The 18,892-nt window shown below is 37.4% G+C and overlaps 1 protein-coding gene across 1 annotated transcript; it reads left to right on the top strand.

Moving 5' to 3' along the window:
* Positions 1–2,291: 2,291 nt before the first annotated feature.
* Positions 2,292–16,983, top strand: GTSF1 (gametocyte specific factor 1; the record flags this gene model as incomplete). The annotated part of the gene is made up of 8 exons (XM_079139729.1): positions 2,292–2,307; positions 8,405–8,505; positions 11,021–11,147; positions 11,573–11,656; positions 12,122–12,185; positions 13,276–13,370; positions 14,449–14,478; positions 16,656–16,983. The coding sequence occupies 7 exons, from the start codon at positions 2,292–2,294 to the stop codon at positions 14,463–14,465; spliced, it is 504 nt and encodes a 167-aa protein (XP_078995855.1). The 3' UTR covers positions 14,466–14,478; positions 16,656–16,983.
* Positions 16,984–18,892: the final 1,909 nt, after the last annotated feature.

Here is an 18,892-nt window from a genome sequence, read left to right as displayed (position 1 = left end):
CCTGTGCCCTTCTTAATTCCTCTTCCTTCCCCTCAAAACATAAATTACATATTTAGACATCTTCCACAAACAAGGTTTCCTTCCAAACAGCTCCCCACCTCGACCCAGTCCCACTCCCTCAAGGGCCCATTTCTAAATGCTCCTCTTTTCTAAGATGGCCGCCACCAAGACCAGGCAAGGAAGCTGGAGTTCCACCCACGCAGGACCACTATTGGCCCGGGGCCAGCGAAGGATGGGCCCAAGAAGGCACAGAGGAGCAGAAAGGGCCCAGCTGGGCCCTAGTGGGGAAGGGGCAAGGGTAGGAGACCCCACTGGCCCCAGCGCCAAGAACGCCTGTCACAGGAAGTGGGGGCCCCGCCCCCTAGCGCCAGGGACCGGAAGTGGGCGTTGCCGGGGCGTGGCTATAGGACGAAGGCGACTGTCGGGAGAGCGCCTCTCGACTGAGGTAGGAAAGACATTCCCACGCTGGTTTGGCTCCTCCAAACAGACTGGCTTTCGTGTACTGGGTTAGCGCCACCACCTAATACCTTCTCTTTTTCAGTTTTACGCCAGTGGCTTTCAGCCCTGGGACTCTGAACGCAGCTCTGTTGACTTTCTGCTGGTTCCGCTCCATCGTCCACTCGAGGGCCTCCCTACTACTTTTTACTACCTTTTTTTAGGTTAACCATCTCCCCCACCTCTTATTTAGTCCCGCTGCTTAAATCTACTCAGCTTTTGGTTTTGTTTTTGTTTGAAGAGGAAAAATTACAGCGGCCTGTGACTGTGTTAAAAGTTTTAACAGTAGCTTCCTTCTAGATCCAGTTCCCAGACTGAACTGCATAGTTTGTTAAATTCACCACGGGTCTAAGGAAAAGGAAAAGAGTCACCTGCCAACAGTTTGATGTGGAAGATACTTAAAGGAACACAGCTGAGTGGTGATGCTGTGAATTCCACTGCCCTTAGTCTACTATAATTACTCATTTCTCCGGGAAAGAATAGGTTGACTTCCTACAAGTCACTGAATCTGGCACTCATCCCTCATTTTTATGCCTTGAAATCAAGAAACAATTCTTGATTCTTCCTTCCAGATCTTTTATTTAAGCGAAAAAGTATGAAGTAATTGTATATAAGTAAAACATGTCAAAAAAGGTCAGGATTTCTTAATCCAAACATAAAAAATATTTTTAAGATAGTTTCACTAATGATTGCTATTAACAAATGATACTCTGCCCCATCACTTGTATTTCCTAACCTAGGTTCTAATGTTGCTTATGTCATAGAATGAGGGGAAGGGGTGTAGAATTGTGTGAGAGACCAAAGGAGAGCTTGCCTAGAGACAACAGCTGTAAATATAACCAATTTTTTGAAGTTTCCTATGGGGGTTCTTTTATATTAAAAAATAGTTTTTTTCTCATAGTTTATTTAATCACATGTTCAGCAGAGAAGAACTTTGTAGATGAGGATCCAAACTACAAAACCATTTATCTTTTACATTTGTTAGGTTTGTTCTCTTATAATTATGTTGTCCATAATATAGACCATTCTTAAGTCCTAATATTCAAAAGTTTTCCCTTTGTGACCAGAGGGAATGATATTAACTGAAGAGGCTTAACTCAACAAGTCTTGTCATTTTAGCATAGTAGTTTAGGGGGTGTAAAATTGAAGTAGCACTAAAAAGGGGGACTATCAAGGTAGCACTTCTAATCATGTTGAATACATGAAAATGATAAACTAGAATGTCTCTGAGCATTTGGATGAGTTTAGTGTTCACTGTCTGACTTAGACACCTAGCATTCTCATATCCCAGAGAAGGGCAAGACTAGTAGCCTTCCCCTTCCTGTAATTTTTAAGAATTTGGGATGAGGGTTTTAAAATAGTACTGTAGTTTAAAAGTAGTCTTATGATTTTGATTCACCCCCTCTATTGTTAAATAGCATCAAACCCAAATAGCAGATGAACAGTGACAGACTGTGTAATGGCACTTAAAATAGATGGACATCTTATTACCTGAATAGAGTTCATTTTAGTAGTCGTATTTTTCTTAACTATTGGTGGACCCTAGAATTTATTCCAAGAATGTGAAATGGGCAATAATGCTATAAATGCTTCAAAGGAATAAAGAATGCTTTAAAGAGGAAAAAAATAGGGGGGAGAAGGGTATGCACTAAAGGTTTTGTTTCTTCAGTTTCTGTAGCTTTGATTCCAGAAGTGACTCCACTTCTTAGGGTTACTTTTTGGTACATTTCATTTCTGATTCTCTGAATCTTGCTTTTTCCCCCCTAGCACTTGGATTCAGCTCCTTCGTTTTCAGCATGGAAGACACTTACAGTATGTACTTCTTGTCGTTTTAGAAAATAAGTTAAATCATTTACTTGTAGTTTATGTCTTAACGAGACTTTATTGTGTTGTGAAAAATTCAAATTTCTCCCTGAACTGCTAATATGGAAAGGTCTCTCTAGAGAGAGGTGCCCAAATTTTAAATGAGGCAATTGAAACTTAAATAATTAAAGATGTGTAAGAAATCATAGAGCTTTGAAAAAGCAGCACTTAAGACACCTGTGTTGCCAGGTGTAATGGTGCAGGCCTGTAATGCCAGTGACTTGGGAAGCTAAAGCAGGAGGAGCAAGAGTTTAAGACCAGCCCAGCACCTTAATGAGACCCTATCTCAGAATAAAAAGTAAAAAGGGTTGGGGATGTAGCTCAGTGGTGGAGCACCCCTGGCCAATCCCTAGTACTTTGAGGGGGGGAAAAATCTGTTAAACTATTTTTTAATTTTTTTTGTTTTGTTTTTGTTCTTTGGTGCTAGGAATTGAACCTAGATCCTGGCACATGCTAAGCATATATTCTATAATGAACAGTATGTTTATTAAATTAGGCATATTAACTCAAGATTCAGGTTTCCTCCTATATTTACAACAGGGATAGTAACTGTTTTCTTTCTATTTTGAGAAGTACTATAGTATGCATAATAAGATTGATGTGTATTGAGTTTTTAAGATAAGAAATCCTGGGAAGGATTTTTATTTCTCTCTCTCTCTTTTTTTTTTTTTTTTTTTTTTTTTTTCTCTTTCTCTCTAAACTCAGGGGTGCTCTATCACTGAACTACACCCCCAGCCATTTTTTTCATTTCCAGATAGGGTCTCACTAAATTGCCATGGCTGTCCTGAAATTTGCCATCCTCTTATCTCAGCCTCCCAAGTCACTAGGAATACAGGCATGTGCCACCATGCCCAGTTTAATAAAGACTATTTCTTTGTAGTTTGTATATTTTGGTAATAAAAATCTCCATTGGACTTCTTTATTTAACAGTACTGGGAATTGAATCCAGGGCCTCACTCATGCCAGGCAAGCAGCTCTACCACTGAGCTACATCCCAGCCATTTTTATTTTATTTTGAGACAGGGTCTCACCGGATTGCTCAGGATGGCCTCAAATTTTCATCCTTCTACCTCAGCCTCTCAAGTAGATAGCATTAGTTATGCATCACTGCACCCAGCAAAAATGTGCATTTCTGAGAAGTTTCCAGGTGGTGCTGATGCTGCTGATCTGAGGACTACACTTTTAAAATCACTGATCTAGAAGGCTAATTCTCTTTGATCTTCTTTAGGGTTCCACCCTACTTCCTAATGTCTTAATATGTTTTTACTTAAAATATGATATATATGGGGCTGGTCCAATTTCTGGTTATAGCACAAGTCAGGCCTAGGTTTAATCCCCAGGGCCACACATATACAAAAAGTGAAATTTCTGTATGGTATATGTATTTATTCTTGGATGCTTACTATTCTGTATTCAATTAGAAAGCAACATCTCCCCTTTCTGTCTCAGCTCTTCCTTTTTTCAGACAATTTTTTCTTGAAAAAAACAAAATTCACCTATGTGTTTGTAAATATACAATCTCAGGTCCCATCCCAGACCTACTGAATCGGGATCTGCATGTTAACACAATCCCTAAATGAAAAACACTTGGGAAATGCTGCATTAAAGTATACTTGACCTCTTTCCAAAATTTACCTGAAGCTTATACCTTAATCGAATAAGAGTCCTAAAGATCTCTAGGTTCTGTCCTTGGATTATACCTCAAAGATGATACTTTTGTTATGCCTGGTTCCTTATTCCCATGAAGTTTCCTCCATTTAAGCCTTAATTAAATTTGAGTAACAGCAGGGTCTCTGCTTTTTGGAGGAAGCTTGTCAACAGGACCCACTTTGTTTTCCAAAGCAAGTTATATTTTTGGTAAGCCAGAAAAATTGTTGCAGAGTAGTTTAATAGTATTTGTTACAACTTTAAATGGACATACATTTCAGCACTGTCAGGTATCTGCCCAAGAGAGATATTCATACAGTGCACAAAGAAGCATCTACTAGATTATTAGTCATAGTATTTCATAGTAAAAATTGGAAACTTAAATGTTTAGTAAAGAATCTATGGTATATTTGTATGCAGCAATGAAATAGTCCTTATGCATATTGACATGGAAGTAGCTCCTAGAAACATTAAGAGAATAAAAATGCTAGAATAGAAGATACAGGCAATCCTGTCACATGCTATAACTTGGACGAACCTTGTATTATGCTAAATGACATAAGCCAGTCAAAGAAAGGCAAACACTGTATGATTTCACTTAACATATCTAAAATAAACTCATTTTAAAAATTAGAATGATTCTAATGACTGGGGAGAATAGAAAACGGGGAGTTGATGTTAAATGGACAGTTTCAGTTTTGCCAGATGATAAATTTCTGGAGGTTGATTGCGCAACAGTGTGAATATACTTAACACTTCTGAAGTATGCACGTAAAAATTACTGAAATGGGGCCTGGGGGATGTGACTCAATGGTAGAGTGTTTGCCTAGCATATACTAGACCCTGGGTTTGATCCCCAGCACTGCAAATCAAAAAATTATCAAAGTGGCAAATTTTATATTTTATCAGCTTTAAATATTTTTAATTAAAAATAAATTTAAATCTAGAAAATTAGATTAGAGATAACTGCAATTGCTTGAAACCAAGAAGTAAAGCATTATGGTAGGAAGCTCTCATTATCAATTCTGACATATGCCACTATATAAGCAGTATGATTTGTATGAATCATAAGGTATGTCCAGTCTGTCAACTGCTGACATGGCCTAACATTTGCTAGTGATGGAACAGATTAAATGAAGGGAAACTAATAAGAATTTCTTCTATAAATGCTCCCTGGGTGTCCTAAAGCCTCAAAATTTGAAAAGATTGCTGGTCAAGAAGAGCCTGGTTGGCATAATAAGCTTGCCTGTCCTCTAAGACTTTTCCTTCCTATTCATTCTGTCCTTCAAGTCACCTTTCTGGCTCATTTGCATCACGATCATGGTTAGCAATTTATTCCATGTTTACCACTCTTCCAGTGAAACTGTCTGTTTCAATTCCCCACTGGCTCCTGATTTTCATTGCAGTCTCCTGGTTTATAAGCTTCTTATCAATTGTGAATTGTTTATCTTATTTTACTTTTATCATTATCTTCAGGGGTGGCAAAAGGATTTTATTGGGTTGCCGCTTGTCCTCAGAATGTGTTTAACCATTTAATTTCCCTTCCTAAGTCATGCTTGTTAAGATTTGGGGCTTAGCCTGGGCATCTTATATAACATAAGGGCAGGATGGGGAGAATGTTGATTTTGTTTTTGGTTCTGAGGATTGAACCCAGAGGCACTTACACTAAGCTATATATTTTTATTTTTAATTTTGAGACAGGTTCTCACTAAGCTGCTGAGGGTCTTGCTAAATTGCTAAAGCTGAAATTGGGATCCTATCTCAGCCTACCAGTCTCTGGGATTATAAGTATGCACCACTGCCCCCAGCTAAGGACGGTTTTAAATAGCACATATAGGATAGGGGCTTTCTTTCACACAACAGTTCTGTATGTCTACAGTTGTCTTAGCCTCAGGAGGTTCTGTTTTTGCAGCTTGTTCTGTTTTTTTTTTTAGCTGGCCAATTGGGTAGTCACTCAATTATTCTTTTGCATTCTTTCTGTCTGTTCCAAAATATGGAAAGTAAAATCACCAGTTTGATAAAAGTAATGGTTTCATTTAAGAGGCAACTAAAGTAACCAACATCAAGCACTACTTATGGAGACAAATTAAAAGACAAAATGCAGTGGCACATGCCTGTAATCCCAGCTAGCTACTCCAGAGGCTGAGGCAGGAAGATTATAAGCTCAAGGCCAGCATGGGAATCTTAGTGAGACCCTGTCTCAACATAAAGGTTTAAAAGAGGATCTGAGAATGTAGCTCAGTGGTAGAGTGCTTGTCTAGCACATACAAGGCCTTAGGATCAATCCCCAGTAATACCAAAAAACAAAATAATAAATAAAGGTAAATTAAAGCAGACAGATGGGGAAAAAATGTCCACTAATATTTTTCAAGTTTACGTAGAACATATAATTAAAGTAGAGCAATGCTTACTAACTTTGTTCATGTCTTGGAATACTAGGATGCTAACGTAGGGGATTAACCAGCCTCAACTTGCCCTAGGACCATTTGGATTGGTGAGAGGTAGGATTCGCAGGTGCAGTGGGCCACATATTGATATATTGGCACACCAGCAACCCATTCCAACTTTAGCACACTCGTTGGGAAATTCTGGTTGCCTAGTACATACAAGGCCTTAGGATCTTGGAAGCATTGCTTAGGAACGGAAATTAAATGGTTAAGCACATTCTGAGGACAAGCGGCAACCCAATAAAACCTCTTGCTACCCCTGAAGATAATGATAAAGTAAAATAAGATAAACAATTCACAATTGATAAAGTTAAAGAATAGAAATGACCTTTAATTAACACTTTTAGAAAAAGAAAAGAGCTAGGGATGAAGCTCAGTGGCATAGTGTTTACCTACTGTGCTTGAGGCCCTGGGTTCAATGCCCATTTCTGAAAGAAAGAAGAACAAGAAAAGAATTTTTTTTTTTTTTTTTTTTTTTTGTACTAGGAATTAAACTCAGAGGCACTTTACCACTAAGCTACGTCCCCAGACCTTTTTATTTATTTTTTTTATTTTGAAGCAGGGGTTTGCCAAGTTGCTGAAGGTGTCCCTAAATTGCCAAATCTGGCTTCAAACTTGCTGTCCCCCTGCCTCAACCTTCTGGGTTGCTAAGATCACAGGCATGCAACACTGTACCCAGCTTAACTTTCTTTGTAGTAAAGATAAGCAATGTTGAAAACAATATTCAAACAAAGATGAACTGAGATCTTATACCCCACAATTGCTGGGTCCACTGGACTTATCCATTGATGGGGGAAGGCTTGGGTCCTGTACCACACCCTCTCCCAACTCAAGACTCTACCTTCTGCCTCCTGTATCTACAGTGTCCCATTTCCTTGGTTCCCCACATCTTTGCCTTCCTTACCGGTTCATTGGAGGCAACCCCATCTGATACATCCTCATTTTTTTTAAATTTTTTGATTTTATTCTAATTAGTTGTACATTGATACGTCCTCTTTAGACTGGACAGAGTGACGTCAAGGCTGGGCTTTCCTTGTGCCTCCTTTTCCTTACTCCCTACCCTGGCTGAAATTGGTTCCATTTTCCTTACCCTCCATCTCCCTTTTTGTCTCCTTCCAAGATGCCCAAATTCTTCTTAGCCACTTCTAGGCCAGAGAAAGCCTGAATCCCCAGACAACATGAAGTGAGGGAGACTACTAGAGAAATCCTGTCCCCTCAGGCAACTCTGATGTCCTTCAAAAGATACGGTCATGGAGTTAAACTGTTTTTGCAGGTCCTTTATTAATAGTCATACTCAGCCAGACTGACAGAGCCTGTCAGTGATGTCTGGCAGTGATGGGGAGGCTGCCACAGTGGAGGGGCATCTTCTCTTGTTAGTCCTTCCTTGGAAGTCTGACTTCCATAAGTAAGGACTCAGACCTCAGCACTGTCGGGCCAGGCAAAGAATATATTACAGAAAAGGCTGTCCCCTGTCACACCACCTCTAGAAAGTAATTTACCTTGAGAGGAAAAATGGACAGAAAACGGGAGAGGGAAAAGAAAGAAAAAACAAAAAAGACTCAATGATAACACAGTTTTCTCAAAGTTACATTTTCATCTTTGGGTAGTCACCCTTATTTTAAATCTAAGATTTGTTTTATTTTGTTTTGTTGCAATACTGGGGATTGAACCGGTGAGCTATATCCCTACCTGCCCCCCACACACACTTTTTTTTGTTGTTTTTGAGATAAGGTCTCCCTAAGTTGCCCAGGGTGACCTCCAACTGGCAATCTTCCTGCCTTGGTTTTCCAAATTGGTGGGATTAGACCCATATTTAGCTGCACCCAGCTAAACATAAGTTTTCTTTAAACTAACTTTTCTATTATTACATAGAAAATCCAGTGTTCCTGTAATGCTGTAGTTTTACAAGAACCTGTTATGCTTTATACTCACTGTATTTTTTTCTCTTTCAGTCGACTCCCTGGACCCTGAAAAGTTATTACAGTGCCCCTATGATAAAAACCACCAGATCAGGGCCTGCAGGTTTCCTTATCATCTTATCAAGTGCCGAAAGGTAGGGTATTTTTTTCATAATTTACCCTCTCGTGCCCTCTTAAGTTATTTTAAAAGGCCAAACTTTGTAAACAGCAAATAGTTTTAGCATAAATGTTTTAATCAAATGCCAGAATTGTTTTGGGAATCTACCTCTGTGTTAAACACCAGCATTTATAGAAAGGAGTTTGTTTATTTCTTGGGGTGCATCATTTTTTCTTGTTTTGGTTTTCTTCCCCCTAACTAGTTACAAAGTACTCTTTAATAAACAACATCTCTGGAGTCGTCTTACCCTTTTTTAAAACAAAAACATTAATTTTTGCTAGCAGTGAGAAATCCTTCTTACCTTATAAATTTGATGTATTCATTGTCTTGATAAGAATCAAATACTATAATACACTGCTTTCCAATTTTGTTTAGAAATTTTAGAGCAGTTGAATATCTAGAGATTAGCCCAGGAAAATACTATTCGTAAAAACAGTTGTTTCTTGAAATTTCATTATCTTTTTTAAAAAGAAAATTTAGAATTTTTCCTCTCTAGTTACTCTTTTATAGACTTATCTGATATAAACTACTTTAATGCTATATTAATTAAGAGGAACTTTGACAGGGTTGTTAGAATGCAGATGTCAGGTACAGAGACCAAAATTATGCAAGCATTTATGCTTGGAAAAAAATGAGTATTTAATCCAAACTGCATACAGTTCAGACTTAACATCCTTTAAAAATGTTTCTCTTAGCTGGAAGTATAGCTCAGTAGTAGAGTGCATGCCTACTATGCTTGAAGCACTGGACTCAATCCCCACCACCAAAAAGAGAAGGAAAAAAAGTGTTTCTTTTATCATCCTAGAAATAAAATGTCTTTTTTGATTATTTCTCTAGCATATTTTTTAATCTCTAGAGCAAGGATCTCTTAAAGTTAAACCTGAACAATGTGGATCAGCATTTGCCACTAGAATTCCACCACCACCACCACCCATACCACCCTACATACTCTCAAACATTTCTCAAGGATAAAGATCGGGAATGGGAGTCAAGTGGTATAAAGATTCTATTATAATTCCTGTCTTTTAATGTCCTTAATCTTTAGCCACAAAACCTTTGCATTGGGCTGGGGTTGTGGCTCAGTGATAGAATGCTCACCTGGCAAGCGTGAGGCCCTGGGTTCAATCCTTAGCACCACATAAAAATAAAGGTATTGTGTCCACTTACAACTAAAAAATTAAAAAAAAAAAAAAAAACCTTGCATTGAATGCCTGATACCTCTTATGAAATTGTTGGAGATTCCTGCCCATAGAACTGTTTCTTAGTTCTGTTTTTCCAATCTTTTCCCTGCCTTACATTATTTTTACTTCGAGTTTTATTAGTGACATATCTTTCATTTGGGGAGGTTACCAGGAATTGAACTCAGGAGTACTTAATCACTGAGCCACATCCCCAACCCTATTTTGTGTGTGTGTGTATTTTTTCTTTTTTTTTTTCAGTACTGGGTATCAAACTCAGGGCCTTGTGCTTGCAAGGCAATCTCTCTACCAGCTGAGCTATCTCCCCAGCCCCCTATTTTGTATTTTGAGACAAGGTCTCACTGAGTTGCTTAGCACCTTGCTTTTGCTAAAGCTGGCTTTGAACTCACAATCCTCCTGCCTCAGCCTCCCAAGCTGCTGGGATTACAGGCGTGCCCCACTGCACCTGGCATTGGTGACATATCTTTTCCTTTTCCTAATAAATATATTTTTTGGGGCTGGGAATGTAGCTCAGTTGGCAGAGTGCTTGCCTCGCAAGCATGAGGCTCTGAGTCAATCCCAGCACTGCAATCAATAAATAAATAAATTTCTTAATTGCTGGAATATTTGCCATAGAATCTGAATGACATTAAACTCTTTATTTGGGTTTAAGGCAAGGAACTTGGTCAGCAAAGTAGTCTCTATCATTTGGGCTTTTCCTTTGTGAAATAGCCAAAATAAAGGTTAAATTGTTCAGAGCTTCATTGCAGGCATCATTACTTTAAATAAGTGTCCCTGTGTTAATCTGAAAAATCATTGGTTTGTCTCTTCTGCAGCTCTCTTACAACAACTATTTTCTAGCACTTATTGGATTGCAATAGCAGGGCACTACTGCAGTGCAGACTGAGTTTTAATGTTACTATTCATCCTGAATATCAGCTTGCAAAGACATCCAAAGAACGCTACCATTACAACTACACCACCTGAATCTTGCAACTTTGAGAAACGGAGAAAAAGATATGGTTCAAATTTACTATTTAGCTCTACATAACCCACTTAAATTCCAGTTATCTGTGTTGTCAGTCTACAATCATAACAAAGAAGCTTATCTTTTGATTTTGAAATAATGACTATATTGTCTGTGAGTGATAAATAATTCCCTCTTAATTTTCTCCTGTGAGTTTGCCTACTATAGTTCAGCTGTAAGTTTATTGAGGAATTTCAAGGAAGCCATTATAGACTAAGGTTAAGCTACTCCCTTTAGACTTTAAGATTTCTAAAGAACTGACAAATCCCTTAATTTTGGTTCCATAGAATCATCCTGATGTCGCAAACAAATTGGCTACTTGTCCCTTCAATGCTCGCCACCAGGTTCCTCGGGCTGAAATCAGTCATCATATCTCAAGCTGTGATGACAAAAGTTGTATTGAGCAGGATGTGGGTAAGCCTGACTAGCTAAATTATTTCAATACTTGAGGTTAGCCCCTTCAGATCTGTATTATGCTACATTGTCAACTTGATTTTTCTTTCTTCACTTCAAAAGAACAATATTTTTCTGCCTTTGAGATTTTTATCTTGGAGTAGCAGTAGATTGTCAGTTTCTGATGTGTCATTACTCCTTTCTCTTCTGAATAGCCTGATTCATTTTACTAATGAATCATCTAAAAATAAAATCCTTTTGTTGCCTTAAATATGGTAAATATCTTTGTTTCTGCTTTCTTTCTGTCAGCAAAGAGATAAGATCCCTTTTTAGTTTTTATATTATCCATTTTTTAGAAACAAAGACCCATTAGACTTCCCTGCAATCTTTCAAAGCAGTAACTTGGCACTGTCTCCTTCTTATATCAGATCTCTATTGTCTTGCAGTTAACCAAACCCGGAACCTTGGACAAGAGACTCTGACTGAGAGCACATGGCAGTGCCCTCCTTGTGATGAAGACTGGGATAAAGGTAAAGTGCCTCTACATCTTTTTCTTCACCATGTCTAAATCCCAAGCCATTTGCTTAAGACAGAAGGAATATTTTCCCTTTTTATGAACATACCATGTTGTTCAGAATGCCTTATTATTTTTATTGGACCCCAAAATGAGCACATTTGTATCCCTGTGCAGACACGTAGAACAGCCTATCGCTCTTGATTGGAAAAAGCACTCCTTTACATCTGCTTTTTTCCATAAATTGTGTTGTACCATCTGTGTTTGATTGTTACTAGGCACGTTTATTATTATTTATGTCGCTTGTGTTTATATTCTTCAATTAAATTCCTGCTTCTGTGTCACTTCAGCAGGGTGCTTGATCAATTTTTACTTGCATTTCCAAACTTAGGTGTATCATTTCCCATATTACACATACAACTAGCATGAACTGGTATCTTATCAAGTAGTACTACAAACTATGTTTTGCTTCCTTTGGCAGATTTGTGGGAACAGACTAGCACCCCATTTGTCTGGGGCACAGCTAACTTCTGTGGCAACAACAGGTAAATGAAATGGTCTCTTTTCCAGAACTGCCTCCCCAGATGAGAGCATCCCATTACTAAAAAGAAAAATTCAAATCTACCCTCTTTCCTTGATGATGATCTTTGGTAATAACTAAATATAGACATTGTTTTAGTGGAGTTTTTTTCCTTTACTTATTCCTTGATTTATAAAAAGGTCATGTGTTCTGTGCTAATCACTGGGAATACAAAAATATTACTATAGAGTCTTAACAAGGGAGACATTGATGCCAGACATTCTTGTGTTTTGTTTTTGTGAGCTTTAAATTATTTTAATTGAAAAAATTTGCAGTTATACCACTTGAATCATTTTTACTTTAGGAAACTAATGTCTACATAAAAAAACAAATAGTAGTCATAAAAGTTCTTTATTTGAGATTTGGAGACCCAGAGTATGTATTTTCAGGAAAGAAAATACATCTCCCCACTAATTTTTGTATCTAATTTAAAACTAAGATTTCTCATTACCACCAATACTCAGTCCTTAGAAGATCAATTTTCCAATTCAAATGAGACTATTTCTGGATTAGAAAAATAAAGGAATAAGATAATAGACTTTATTTTTTTCCTGAATAGAATGTTTATTGATTTTTTTATTTCTTAGTTACTGAGATCAGTTGATAATTTTATTAAATAAAAACTATATATGCCCTGAGATAGAAAAACTTAAAGATGAATTCTATTGGTTGCAATTTTAATTTTATATCAGTTCTGAGATTTGCTTCCTTTGGTTAAATTGAATGGCACTTTAGTTCATGTCTTGTTTATTGAATGAGTTGATGAGCCTGTCATACTACTGAACAGTAGATGGCATTGCTGTTTATCTCAATTTCTGGAAAGTGAAAATGGTTAGACCCATTTTGATGCCTGTTCAGAACAGGGAACTTTCCAGAGAAAATGGTAATCATCCTAATTGCAGGAATGTTTTAATGGAAATGTGTTTACATTTCAAATGAATGTAGGTTGTTGCTTTTGCCCAAATTACAAAAACACACATTTTGATTATCTCTTGTGTGCCTGCCTGAAGAATTCAGATATGCTGACATGGTCAAAATTCTCCTCATTTTTGCAGTCCTGCAAGCAACATAGTCATGGAACATAAGAGTAACCTGGCTTCTGGCATGCGGGTTCCCAAGTCTCTGCCGTATGTTCTGCCATGGAAAAACAGTAAGTGAAATAGCAGCAAAATGCTTTTACTCTCTTTGTCATGCCAAAAACCGTCTTGATTATCAGATATGTTCAGTCCAAACACCTTGCACCCCAAAAGTAAGTGCCTCCTTAAATTTTGTGTTCTAAGCACCCTCACTCACTTATTTCTTCTCCTGGCCCTGGTTCGAAATCAGAAATTATAAAGAGTAAAGTATAAGGGCCGGTGCAGTGGCACATGCCTGTAATCCCAGCCGCTTGGGAGGCTGAGGCAAGAGGATCTCAAACCAGCCTCAGCAAAAGTGAGGCACTAAGCAACTCACTTTGAGACCCTGTCTCTAAATAAAATACAGAATAGAACTGGGGATGTGACTCAGTGGTCAAGTGCCTGGTACCCACCCCAACCCCCGCAAAAAAGAAAAGAAGAGTATAAGACCACATCAAATATCCTAAGTAAATTTGGGGCCCAATAAAAAACTATTGATTTTGGCTAAGAGGAAGTCATCCCTGATTTTCAAGGCATACTATCAATAGGAAATTGGGATCAGAAATTGTCCTAAAAAGAAATGGGTAGAGAGAAAAAGAAAATAATAAGTCTTAAGAGCCAGCATAAGACATAGAATTCAGATGTCTTCCCTAGAACTCCAAAGAAATGCTCAGTAAACAGATAACTAAATACATATTACACTACCCTGATAACAAAATCCCCACATTCAGAATACCCAAGGTAGTATAATTTTTATTTAATACAAACTTTTTTTAGCATTGCTTCCCAAATTCAGATTCCTTTGATTTCAGTCTTTGCTACAATTTAAGCTAATTTTTGAGGGGTTAGAGGATCCCCTTTAAAACATCTCCCACTGGATACTTGCATTTCCCAAAAGTGAAATCATCAAATTTCAAACCAAAAGGGTTGGTAAGTGAGGGACTGTTTTCCCATGCTCTTGAAAGGAATTTGATCACTAACTTTAAATTCTTCTACTTTTATATGATTATTCAGTATACTCCAGGAATAAGTCATTTGTGTTTAGTAAGCATAGCGGATGAAGTGAATTTCAATTGACATGGTGTATTTATTTTGAAATATTTCTACTTGCAGATGGAAATGCACAGTAACTGAATATCTTAAGTAAGTGTTTCAGTTTTATTTCAGTATCTCTTCAGATGGTAGCAAGATTTAACTGGACATAAAGCAATTTGAGTCCAATTTTCTTTCAGATTATGGTACCAAATTAAAGCTTTGTGTACGCGCATGTTTTTTAAGTATATAGCCTCTGTTATGGCTTTACACGCTAATGAATAGACATTTACTGGTTAAATTAGAATTCTGTTAACATGCTAAGTTGTTTTTGCTAACATTAGTACACATTTCCTTTTTTTTTTTTTAACCGAAGTTGCATTTGAGATCCATCACGCCTCTTTTAATGGACTGAGATTAATCAGACAGCTGTGCTCCACTGCTCAGCAATTCTCTCCCTGTGCAGTACAGTTTAATTCTCATCAAAAAATTCATACTTTTTAATGAGCAGTTAAAAGTTTTGGGTCTCTTAAGAGTCTTACGTTGCTGATATTATCTGAGTATTTGATTGAGCAGAACTTCACAAAACCTATATGAAGAGACCAAAATCTTTTACTTTTCAAGGATGATGCCTTTCTTTGAGATTGGCAGGGCCAAGTTCGACACTTCATATATGCCTTAGCTGAGTTTGCCCAGCATTGCTCTTGGCAAAGGGAATATTAAAAAGGCTGAAAATGGAAGTAATCCCAACTCTCTTACAGATAGTAGGCCTTTGGTGAATACTTACTGAATGAATAAATAATTGACCTATTGCTTGCCAGTCTCACTCTCTCTGGACAGTAAGTGGATTAATCTGTGTTAGGGTTCATTTTGTACCAAAACTAATGTTTCTTCTGCTGAGAAGTGGGAAAGAGATGCTAAAAGCAAATGCCTCTTAGCCAAAGACAATAATATCTTTCAATAAATATTGGTCATTTTTCTTGGGAGATTCTGACTTAAAATTATCAAATACATCTGAAAACCAGAAAATAAGATTTAACTTCAGAAGGAAAAGAGACACAATAGCACTGGGGTGTGTCAGAAAGTATACATCGAACAGACCTGGATAAATGGTGAACTTTGAATTCCTCTCTGATGTGCTGTACAAGATGTTTGGTGATCACGCAGTACAGATAACTTGCTAGTAAAAACGGCAACTCTAGGATGAAAACCTAGGAGAAACTTCTTTCTCTATAATTTAAGATAAGACACTTCTTTAGAACTTAACTCTTTGCTGTTAAACTCCTTACACACTGCAAATTTATTTTTTCTGTGAAAAAAAAAAATGTCCTAGGTTAATTAAGAATCCTTAAGAGCCACAGACTTTCTTATCCTCTCAATAAAAATGAAGCATCATTTTTTGAATGTCTATTGTTACAGAATTCTGTAACTTCTTTAAAGGATACAAAAGAAATAGAAGATGTGATTTATTCCCCTAAGGAATTTGTGTATGGGTGGAGAATTTTGGATGTATAGACATGAGCATGTTTTGTTCACTTAGTACTTATTGCACTGTATCCCATTGGTATTTTTATCAACAACTCCACTTTTTACCTGATATGTACCTCAAAGACAGGTAATACCATATTTTTATCCCCTAATGTACATTGTAACAGCTCAAAAAATATTGTTGAATTAATGAGTAAACAGAGTATATAAGAAGAGAAAAAGATCCATCTAAGTTGATTGGAATTAGTCCTAAATTGTCTGAAGGAGCCAAGTGTGGTAGCACATGCCTATAATCCCAACAGCTCAGGAGACTGAGGCAGGAGGATCGCAAATTCAAAGCCAGCCTCAGCAATTTAGCGAATCCCTAAACAACTCAGCAAGACCCTGTTTCTAAATAAAATATAAAAAAAGACCTGGGGATGTGACTCAGTCGTTAAGTGCCCCTGGAGTTCAATCCCCAGTACCCCCAAAAAATTGTCTGAGGGCATCATTTGCCTGGAGAGTCAATTCTGATGTTCTCCTCACTTAGGAAACTGTTAATAGAAGTGTACACTAATGTCTGTATAAAATGTTTTCAATTCAATTAGCCATTTTCTGTGTACACAGTGGTACTGAAGAGCTAAGGGTCAGAACGCCCTTGGTGTTCTGTCATTAACAACTGGATTCCTCCAGTTGACCAAGAGAATTTAATTGGGTTATAGTTGTGTGGCCTGTTGTCCCATGTAGTTGGTGCTTTTGTCTTTGAAAGGAACTAAAAACTGTTTTGTCTGTTTTTGTTTTGTTTTTTTGTTTCCTTGCAGATGCCAGGTCCTAGAAGACTCTTGCTTCTTCCTGCTACCCAAGGGTTCTTCATTTTTTTCTCCTTATCTAATAATAGAATGATAAATTGTCTGTGACTTTCAAACTGACAAGTACCTTTTTTTCTTCCCCCCTTTGAATTCTCATTCATTTAATGCAAGAACCCTCATACTCAGAAGAACTTCCATCAATTCTTCTGAAGATGGCTTACTTGATAATCCATCAAGGTAGATAGTTTGGTTAAGTTCATGTAGCCCCCAAATCAAAAATCACATCCCAAACATAGATTTTGAGGTTATCTCAAATGATCCAGGAAAAACCAGACACAGTGGTGCCCACCTGTAATCCCAGCCATTCAGAAGGCTGAGGCAGGAGGATCCCAATTTCCAGGTCAGCCTCAGTAACTTAGGGTGATCATTAGTAACTTTGCAAGACCCTGCCTAAAAATAAAAAGGACTAGGGTGTAACTCAGTGGTAAAGTACCCCTGGGTTCAATCCTTAGTGTACGTACACACACAAAATCCAACTAAAGTAGGTAGGAAACTTGGATTGGAGAAAACAAGTGTGTATTTATATATATATATATATATATATATATATATATATATATATATATAATTTTTTTTTTTTTTTTTTTTTTTGCTGTGTGTGGACCAAATTCTTTTAAGTGTTTATAGAAATGGGATTTTTCTGATCCATCTATTAATCCAGACTCTCTCAGGTATTGATAGCATTTATATAGCAGAGTACCCCATTCTTCTTTAGAAACTTTAGAACATCTTACTGTCTGAATATTTCCAACATAGGGTAGATTTTTTCATTATCATCCCACCTTCCAGCTAGAAACTACTAGCTGTCAAAGTAGGTGTGGATTAGGTAGGGATGAAGATTGAAATAGAGGGGAGAAACAAATGTATGTGTGGAGAAGAGGTAGGCTTTCCACTGGTGTGTGAAATTTGATTAAGCTTCAAAACTTGAATGTGTGAGGGCCCTGGTGACTGCCATGGAATGTGTGCATAACAGTTTAGATTTCTGAAACACCCAAGGCTCTGACTGTCATAGCACTTTGTGGGCCCTGACAAAGAGACATCATAACCTCCCCAGATCAGTTTTTGTAGAAGTTTGTTGTTTTGGTCCCCCCCCCACCCACCGCCGCCCCAGAGTGCTAGGGATTGAACCCAGGACTTTATGCGTGCTAACTACGTATTCTATCGCTAAGTTACAGTCCCAGACATTGCAGATCAATTTTTTGGTCATTTTCAAATTTAGTTTGGTTTTAAAGCTGTATGGCCTGGGGAGGGATTTGAGATCTGGATAAGCCCCCAGTACAATACTATTTCTACTTCTAGCTGCATGATCTTAAGTTAATAAGAGCTAGAGAGGGTGGTACTCTACTGAGGAAATAAAACCTCCCTGTATCCCTCATTACGGACATTTATGTCTGTGCGTTAAGCAATACCTCACAACTATGTAACTTTGTTTTAAAGTGATCATATTACTGGATACAAAACCCCTTTGATTTTGTTAATTTTGGTGATGACAGAACAAAACAGTCCATATAATACTTGTAACCAGGAGCTCCTAACTAGTTAAGAAAAACAAGAGGTGTGAGTCTTATCACAATACAACTCAACAAAGGAATTGAATAGAAAATAGTTACTTTGTGTTCTTTTAAATATGTAAAGGGCTAAGATAAGCTAATATCTACCATTTGTGGAAAAAAATCTTAGTTTTTTTTTTTTTATTTTGGGAGGACATCTCTTTGCTCATGACTACTAGAACTTAATCATAAAACATCCAACCTTCTGGAGCATGAGTAGCACTCTAGAAGAATGTTAATTTTGGTAACTCACAAAATAGTCCTGTTGTTTCCTTAGTCAATTAATTATTAAAGCTGCTAATATGTCTGATTCACAAGCTTTCAGAGACTGCTTGGGATTTTCATTGGACCTAGGCTTCACTAGTGTGGATTTAGTTTGCTGGAAATAGTTGAAGAGTCCTAAAAAAACAGTACAAAGAAATGGTTATTTATCTCTAGCACTTCTGTCAGAAATTGGGAGTAGCTGCTTATCTGTGGGACCCTCTTATCTTTGGAACCTTCTTTTTTAGAGATACCCTTCCTTTGAAATGTGAACAGTAAAAGGTAAAAAATTGAATATTCTGCCTTAATTTCAGTTATAGTGTTATGGTTGAAGGTTAAAGCAGAAGTGTTTCAAAATCTTGGCCTAAAAAGCTAAAC

The sequence above is a fragment of the Sciurus vulgaris genome (assembly GCF_902686455.1).
Source record: "Sciurus vulgaris genome assembly, chromosome: 5".
NCBI classification, from domain to species: Eukaryota; Metazoa; Chordata; class Mammalia; order Rodentia; family Sciuridae; genus Sciurus; species Sciurus vulgaris.
Note: the sequence above shows the minus strand (reverse complement) of the source record. Positions and strands in the feature narration are given on the sequence as shown.